Source organism: Notamacropus eugenii, chromosome 2 (genome assembly GCF_028372415.1).
Source record: "Notamacropus eugenii isolate mMacEug1 chromosome 2, mMacEug1.pri_v2, whole genome shotgun sequence".
NCBI lineage: Eukaryota > Metazoa > Chordata > Mammalia > Diprotodontia > Macropodidae > Notamacropus > Notamacropus eugenii.
Window position 1 is genome coordinate 500,832,385 of NC_092873.1, and position 8,798 is coordinate 500,841,182.

At 40.8% G+C, this 8,798-nt stretch overlaps 1 protein-coding gene across 11 annotated transcripts in view; it reads left to right on the forward strand.

Moving 5' to 3' along the window:
* Positions 1–8,283, forward strand: part of LRRC8B (leucine rich repeat containing 8 VRAC subunit B) — a 110,377-nt gene extending 102,094 nt beyond the window's left edge. For 9 of the 11 annotated variants that reach the window (XM_072649030.1, XM_072649027.1, XM_072649026.1 and 6 more), the window contains one exon: positions 6,388–8,283. In XM_072649030.1, coding sequence (XP_072505131.1) covers positions 6,388–6,660 — 273 coding nt within the window. In that variant the 3' untranslated portion in view covers positions 6,661–8,283. Of the gene's footprint in view, positions 1–1,653; positions 1,705–3,634; positions 3,798–6,387 lie in introns of all 11 variants that reach the window. The other 2 variants (XR_011975748.1, XR_011975749.1) reach the window with 2 other exon arrangements.
* The last annotated feature ends 515 nt before the right edge of the window (positions 8,284–8,798 follow it).

Here is an 8,798-nt window from a genome sequence, read left to right on the forward strand (position 1 = left end):
TGAAATGAGTTGGAGAAGGAATAGCAAACCACTCCAGTATCTTTCCAAGAAAATTCCAAATGGGTCACAAAGAATCAAACATGACTTAAAAAAAAGATCAAGATAGGAAAGGAAGGAAGGAAAGGAATGTGAGAAGAGGGGAAATCTGAGAAGGAAGAAAAATGAAAAGAATAGGTAATTTAAAACACAGCAGGAGATGTTTTCAAAACAGAGGTTCTGAAGAGAAAATGAAGATGTAGCTCTCAGAAATACTTTCTAGAGGAAGATTTGGGGGAGAAAGCGTTGGGCAAATTACATGCATTTTCTAATCAAAGTTACTAACATTGAGGATAGTATCAGAAATAATGTGAGACCTGTGTCTCACAGAAGAAAAAAAAACACCCAGATGAAGTAAGAAGCCTAAGTACAAGAAAAATCCAAGAAAATTTCCTAGAAATGCTGAAATATTGAAAACTGAAAGAAAAGTTCTGAGTCATAAAATCCACAAATCACCTAAAGAAATAACCTTATGGTTCAGTCACTAAGGAATATAGTGGTTATACTTGTGTCAAAATGAAAAGTATTGCTGGTAATTAAGATAGTAGCCTTTAACTATTAGCTATTAAGAAAATAAGTATGAATAGTCCAAGATTACACTTTGTTTACAAGGAAACAACAACATAAAGGATTAATTTTTCAGAAAGATTTTTTTTTTTCCAAAGATGAGATGCAGGCTAAATTTACATTTTTTAAAGCTGAATGTTCTTTTCATTGAAAATGTATGTTCGTCCTTCGTTGCTGAAGAAGACCATGCCATCAAAGAAATGAGGACATGACTTGCACTTGGCTTTGTTTTGAGTGAGGGAGGGCTGTGCAGGTCACCAGCCTCACTTCTCCTCCAGAGCCATCTGAATCCAGTGACCAGATATTCATCAGGATGACTGGAGATGACCCAGGATGAGGCAGTTGGGGTTAAGTGACTTACCCAAGGTCACGCAGCTAGTGTCGAGTGCCTGAGGTGAGATTTGAACTCAGCTCCTCCTGACTCCTGCACTGGTGCTCTATCCACTACACCACCTAGCTGCCCCTTTCATTGAAAATATACATTTAACAAATAGATCATTCCTCCAAAAGAGCCCCCAAGTGAACGGACTTCCATGTGTAAACATTTTAAACAGGAGAACCATAAAAAAGCTAAGTAAGTACCATTAGCAAAGAGATTGAACAAGAATATTAACTCATGGTTCTCAAGCAAGACTAGTTATTGTTAAGTTTTTTGTGAAGAATTAGAGAGAAAAGGAAAAGGAAGGGAAAGGGAATAAATGTCTATATGGCATCTACTGTGTGCTAAATATCTTATTGGAGCTCCATATCATTGCTGCAGGGTAGGTGCTATTATGGTACCCATTTTATAGTTGTGGAAACCGAGGCAGAAAGAAGTTATATGGCTTGCTCTAGGTCAGCGACCCAACTAGTAAATGTCTGAGACTGGATTTGAACTCAGGTCTTCATGACTACAGACCTAGTACTCTGTCCACTACTGAGAGAGAGAGAGAAAAGAACTAAGAGGACTAAAACTTTAAAGGAATCAGGCCATGTGAAGGATAAAGAATGTAATTAATAATCCAGGGACTAAAATCTCATTACATCATAAATGAATCATTATATTTGTAGGGGAAGAGGGACATTAACTCGAGGAAAATACTTCAGGTTGGAAGAAATGAGGTATGAAACAGAAATTATTTTGGAGATACTTCCAAGTCTGTTCTCAAAGGCAGGCTGGTGTGGAAAGGCCATCTCTTCTGTCCTTTGGATTCCTGGACTTTTCCTGGGAATATGGGAGAGTGAGGTAAAAAATGCGTTTTGTTGGGGGAGAGATGTGTATCTGAGGAGACACACTTCTCAGAGTAAGCTCTAAATCTATGGTCCTATGACACTGTGAATGGCAAGCTAGATTTCAGATTAGACTGAAGTGGAAAGAAATTAAAAGAGAAGTAAATTAACACTTACTGGAAAAGGATGCCACAAGTGAATGCCACTCAGTGTAAAAGGAATGATTGACTGGGATGGGGATGGAATGAGATGCTAAGAATTCAGAATTATACTGAACAGTTGAAAAGCAAGTAGACTATAATGATAAATAAATAAAAATTTAAGTAAATTCAAGCAAGTTGGGAAACAACAGGAAAACAGGAGGGATAGACAGGGAAAGCCTGGAGGTGGAGACTGGAATCCAATTATTCTAAGCAAATCTAATCACTGAGACCAGGTACTGACTTAAGAAAGTAGAAAAACAATACAAGAAAATTAAGTAGAAGAAAATAAATATCTAACAGCTATAACTTTGTGAATGGATTAAACTTCCATGAAACATACAAATAGTTAAGAAGACAAAGCCCAACAGTTTGCTTTCTACCAGAAACTGGATCTGTGGGGTGAGTAAAAGATTGAGAACAACAGCATTGCAGACCTGAGTAATTGGAGGGACAGTGGTGCCCTCAGCAAGAATCAGGAAGTTTGGGAGAGGGGGGTTAACAGGAAAGTTCATGATGTCCACTTTGGATGTGTTGAATTTGTTTTTTAAATTTAATTTATTTTTGTTACATTTTAAGTTTTGAACTATCTCCCTCCCTTCCTGCCTTCTTTACCACCTCCACCTCCCACACTAGAGAAGGCCAGATACATTGAATTTGAAAATGCTTTAGAGACATTCATTTTGCAAGAGGCTAAGAGGGAGGTGTGGAAGTGAAGGGGTTAAGAAGTTTAGACCACTTTTTCTAGGAGAAAAGAACCGTGCTGAAGAGAATAGGGAAGATGGAGGTTTGTAATGTGTTGTGCAGAGTTCAGCCAGAGAAGGATAATGGGGTTGTCATGAAGCAGTGATGGCCTCATTAAAGTTAAATAACATAATTTATAACAAACTTAGTAGGTGTGGTTCCTTGGCTTCTATAGCAGTGTTCCACAGCATTTGAGTAGGAGAATGGAAGATGACTGAATGTTGGGATTTGGGAAGGCAGGAAATGCAGGACAGTGGGCCAAGAGATTCAAGAGGAGAGGATGGTATATAATTCGAGATGTGGACAAAGAGGAGGATTGGAAGTCATAGTGAGAATGAAAATCATGTCATTGTGAGGAGGCAGCATGGTGCAGTAGATCAGGTTCTGATCCTAGGAAGCTAGGATCCTTGGAGCTAGGAAGACCTGGGTTCAGATCCTGTTACAGATACTTACTAGCTGTATGATGCTAAACAAGTCACTCTGCCTCCTTCTGCCTCAGTTTCCTCATCTGTAAAATGTGGAGTTTGGATTCAGTGGCCTCCACAGTCCCCTTCCAGCTAAGTCTACTCATGTTTGGAAGAATAAATTAAACAGAATGATGGCAGAATGGGAGTTTACAGTCAGAGGGGAGCTGCAGAGTTTTGGATCATTAATCAAATAGCAAGTATTAATGAAGCACCTTCTTTGTTCGGTGCACTCGGTGCTGGAGATACCTATAAAGAATTAAACAATCCCTCCTCTTAATGAGTTTGCATTCTAATGGGAAGAGATATCAGAAATGTAATAAATACAAATGTATCCAACGTGAGATAGTTTGGGAGGGAGGGCATTAGTAGTCGCTGGCATCACGATGATGGCAGCTGAACTGTATCTGAAAGAAATAGATTCCATGTGGTGGAGGCCTAGAGGAGGGAGTGCATTCCAGACATGGGGAAGAACCAGTGCAAAGATGCAGAGATGGAAGATGGAATGTCCTTCAGGAAGAAGAGAGAGACCTCTTTGTCTGGACCACACAATGTGGAATCCAACGAGGATGCAAAAGTATGTTGAGACCAGGTCACGTAAGGCTTTAAAAACTAAGTAGGGGCATTTATATTTTATCCTCGGGGCAATGGATAGCCATGGGGGTACACTGAGTAGGGGAATCATGTGGTCAGATCTGCAAGGAAGGACAATTCCTGTGGCAGCATGGTGAAGGATAGACTGCAGCAGAGACAAATCAGAAGGAGAGAGACCAATGAGGCTGTTACAAGAGGGGAATGGGGCTGGACCTAGAGTAGACACTGTGTGGGGGAGAGAAGGGACCTCATTTGAGAGATGTTGCAAAGGGAGAAACAGCAAGATTTAGCCACAGGTTGGGTACGTGGGATGAAGAGCAAGAGCGGAAGAAAATATGGTGGTGCCTTGTGTAGAAATGGGGAAATTTGGAAAAGAGGACAGTTTAGGAACAAAGATAAGTAATATTGAGGTCCAGGTTGTGGGTATGTGACTGAAGTGGAGTGAAGCTTGAGGTAATGGGGACTGACGGGTCGGTATGGTTAGTGTTGATTTTCCTTCAAAATCCCAAGTATCAACACAGGGTTTAGGGTGGCGAAGAAAGAAGGCTGCAAGCCAGGCAACAAACTCTTTGAAAAGAAGAAAGAATCCACAGGTCTATAAATGACTGTGACTGTGAGCTAGATTAGATGTTGTTCAGTCATTCAGTCATGACAGACTCTACATGACCCCATGAATTTTTGTCCATGGGATTTTCTTGGCATAGATACTGGAGTGTTTGTCATTTTGTTCTTAACTCACTTTACAGATGAGAAAACTGAGGCAGAGTTAAATGACTTGCCCGGGGTCACACAGCTAGTAAATGTCTAAGGCTAGATTTGAACTCAGGTCTTCCTGATTCCAAGCCTTATCCACTATGCCTCCTAGCTGCTCTATAAATGGAGTGACCCTCTTAGGAGAAGTTGCTGAGTGATGGTACCAGAAAGACTGAATATATTCTTGAAGAGCATGGAATGGGTCAGCCACTCCTGGCACAGCATATTTTGCTCCACTTTAAGAGATGAGCCCAACTAGTATTCAAGAGGGTGACCAAGGTTGTAGAGTCTTCTAGAGAGGGGCAGGTTTCTATTACAAGATGGTAGATTGCAAAATGACAAGATTCTGGATGAAGGAGAGCTTGTTCAAGGGTTCTGGAGTACACAAAGCAAAGGGAGTCTGGAGAAGGATGTTGACTTGGAAAGGCAAGGTTCATGTGGATAACAATGAGAGTATGAGAGAAGAAAGACAAAGGAGCAGATTTTTGCCTCAGTAGATGCTGACTGAATCTCATGGAAACGGAGTAAAAACAGGGACTTTCCTAGCCCAGCCATAGTTCAGAGGGAGCATGGAGTAGTGGATAAAAAATTGGCCTCAGGACAGGAGTGCTCTTCAGGTCTTGCTTCTAACCCATTTAATCTCTCAGTGTTATAGCTAATTCTGAGTTTAAGTGGCAGAGAAGATCCCTAATGGCATTGTGGAGGCAGGTCCTGATGAAATCAGAAGTCTGTCTAGTACCTTTCTAAGCCTCATTCACAGTAATTTTGAGATGGAGTGACACATCAGTAACTAGGGTGGGGAAAGATCAAGACAGGTTTCATAGAAAGTGACCTTTGAACTGAGCCTTGAAGGAAGTTAGACAGAGGTGAGGTGGTTGAAGATGGTCCTTCATTCTTGAAGAGGACCTCATAGGACTTGAGGAAGATGATACTGTGACTTGCAAGTGAATTGAATTGAAGTGAGGGAGGCTTGTGCAAAGTCACCAGCCTCACTGTCTCCTCTGGAGCCATCTGGGTCAAGTGGCCAGATAATAGATCTAGATGACTGGTGATGGCCCCAGATGCAGGCACCTTTTGGCCTTTTTTAAGTAAAAGTCTTTCCCAGGTCTCAGTTTGACTGAGGCAACACCCTTTCAGTGATTAAGGCTAGGTAAGAAATGAGGCAAAAAATGTCCCCTTTTTACCTAGTCAAAAAAAAAATCACCTGGGAAAAGTTTCTGGCCAAAACAGAAATAATTGTTATTTACACTCACTCTGAGAAAGGTGAGGAGGTGCTACATTCCAGGATGGGGGTCAGCCTTCCAAAAGCATGAGAGCAGGAAGTGGAGTAACTTGTTTGGGGGAATATCCAGAAATCTGGCCTATGTCTGGAACACAGAATGTGCATAGGAGAATAACATATGATAAACATAGAAAGATGAGGCAAGAAATTGGTGCCAGGTGTGAGTTTAGTTAAGCCCTTTAGTATCTGACTGTCAGGTATTTACTAACTCACAAGCCTGCCCTGCATTCTGGCTCAACCCCTGTTTGAGAAAAGACAGGCTGCTGGCCAACACCCTTTGTCATCATGGACACCCATTAACATGTTTTTATAGATGCATAAAGTAAAATACAAAAGACTGCAAAGGAAACCAATTATATTGAAATTCAGTTATTGAAATTTTTTTTTTTTTGGAAAGTTCCCAGACCCCAGGTTAAAGTCCTCTGCTCTAGGGGCTTGTCTGGGTGGTATCTTTCCTGGAGCATCAGGTCACAGCAAGGGAGACTCTCCTTCCATGAGCTGAGCCTTCAGTTTCCATGTCCTCTTTATTTCTTCTTAGATCGAGACGCTGCCAAATGGATTGTTTCAGTGCAAAAAGCTGCAGACCTTACTCTTGGGGAAGAACAGCTTGATGACTTTGCCCCCCCTCATCGGGGAGTTGACAAACCTGGTGCAGTTGGAACTCGTTGGAAACCACCTGGAGGCCCTCCCCCCAGAACTGGAAGCATGCCCATCGCTGAAGCGGAGCTGTGTGCTTGTGGAAGAAAACCTGCTGAACACCCTGTCTCCTCCCACCACAGAGCGGCTGCAGACGTGCTTGGATAAATGTTGAACTAAGGAAGGAGATGCATTGTGTCTCAAAATAATTATGAAAAAGAAATATTCCTTGGGACTTTGAATGAAAAGTTGTTTTTTTTAAACAGAAATCCCCCCTTTTTTTTAGTTGAAAAGAGGAAAAACTTATAGGGAGGATCTATGCATCAGACATACATACACAATGCCTCGACTAGCCCTAAACCCCATGAGTAAAAAGAATAACCTGAAAAGTATGTGTTTTCTTGGTGTAATCACCCTTTAATTTACTGAGCTGCTCCATTCAGGATAGATCCATGGTGACGTGGGGAGAGGCAGCCATTGAAACCATCTCCATCTTAGAACTGTAAGAGTTGAGTAGTGTCCTTTCTTTCCCATTCACTATCTGAGATCTCTGGTTTTAGATGGCTTTCACTCTCTTTTGACTTCTAAGACCAAGATCATCAAGATGAGTGTCTGGAAATATCCTCACCCCCAACTTTGATTAATATTCTTATAACCTATTAGCCTGGATGCATCGTTGAAGAGGTGGGTTTTTTCCCCTCTTAACACTAACTTCTTTTCATTGGTTGAGTCTTCCTTACGCTTCTTTTCACTGCACAAGGGAATAAGTGAGGAACATTGACAGACAAATCTCCTGCCTTAGGCACATTGCACAAACTCTAGAACAGGGTATTTGGGAGAGGTGAAAAACTTGCATGCTCTTTAAAAATCTTTTCCCATTCTTCTCCAAAGCCCCATTTAAAAAATTTACCCCAAAGTTTTCTGTTCATGGAATGTGTGACGTACAATTGTTTTATATCATGTAACTGGGGACTCCGAATCCAAAGAGATTCGTTTTTCTAAGGTACAGAGGATCTAGGGAAATCACCTATTTCTTTAAGCACCTGCTAGTAACATAGTTCCTGTTTTTGCTTCCTTACTAGGATTCTCAGGTTTATCTTGTGTTCGGTTTGCCAGTGTTTTACTTGTCTGTAATCAGTTGCTTCCATTTGCTACTGTAGGTAGGAGCATGGCTAGTCTCTCATCAGGGGAGAGGGGGACCCCTGGTGTATTATTTAGTGACTCCTGCATTTGAGAAGAGAGATCCTCAAAGTCTACCTCTTTCTTCCCCAGTTGCTGAACTATTGTACGGGTACAACTTCTTATTTACTTGCAAAAAATAAAACAAAACACTCGGGGAAAGGGCAGAAGGGAGGTACAGAATTGAGCTTTTTAATCTTAATTTAATTAAATACTGATGGAAAATGAGTAACTGTTAACTCAAAACATTCAATTTTTCCATTTGCATGATTTGTAGTTAGTGGCATAACAAAAATTTTCTGCCATATCCTGATGTTTGCTCATGATGAGTTCTCAAAATTGCAAATATGTCACTTAAAAACAAATTTATCTTACATCTTTCTCTAGTTCTTTAAGAATATATCTGCTTCTTCCTATAAAAAACTTTGTGTTTTGCCTTCTGTTGTATGCAACATTGCAAAAATAAATAATAAAATTGATAGGCACGCTTTCAGGAAGTATACATTTTAGAGTCTTTTTCTGTAATGTAACATGGCATTAATATGCCTCATTGAGGACCTAATACGTAGTCTTCTGTTCAGACTGGAAAACATTTTGGGAATAAAGCGCTGTAAACATAGGGGTTTTTTCTTAATTTGCCTGTTTTTTCAGAATAGTGAAAAGTTAGTCATTCAGTCATGGGAAGGTCTAGCTTATTTTATTTATTTTTCTCTAGAGTGGTAGTACACATAAAAGAAGGGGTGGGAGGAATGGGGGGGGTGGGGGCAGGGAAAAAAGTTTGGCCAGAGGAAAAGAAGCATGGTTCCTTAGGCCTGCCTAGGCTTTTTTTCTTCCGAAGGGGAGTAAACAGTGTGAAATCTCCCTTCATGCCCAGACTTACCCAAACCCCATAGTCAGGGCATTCAGGTTCTCAGGGATCCCAACAGAGGGTGGGCAGATTTTGTTCTGAGACTTTAGAAAAGACTCATAAGCAGAAGACACACCCTCCCAATCTGTATGTCCCTGCGAATATGTGTGTATGCAAATATACATACATACATACATACATGTGTATGCATGAATACGTGTGTGCACACAAATATATTTATCCAAATAATGATAAATACATACAGATGGAGAGAGTTCTATAGAGAT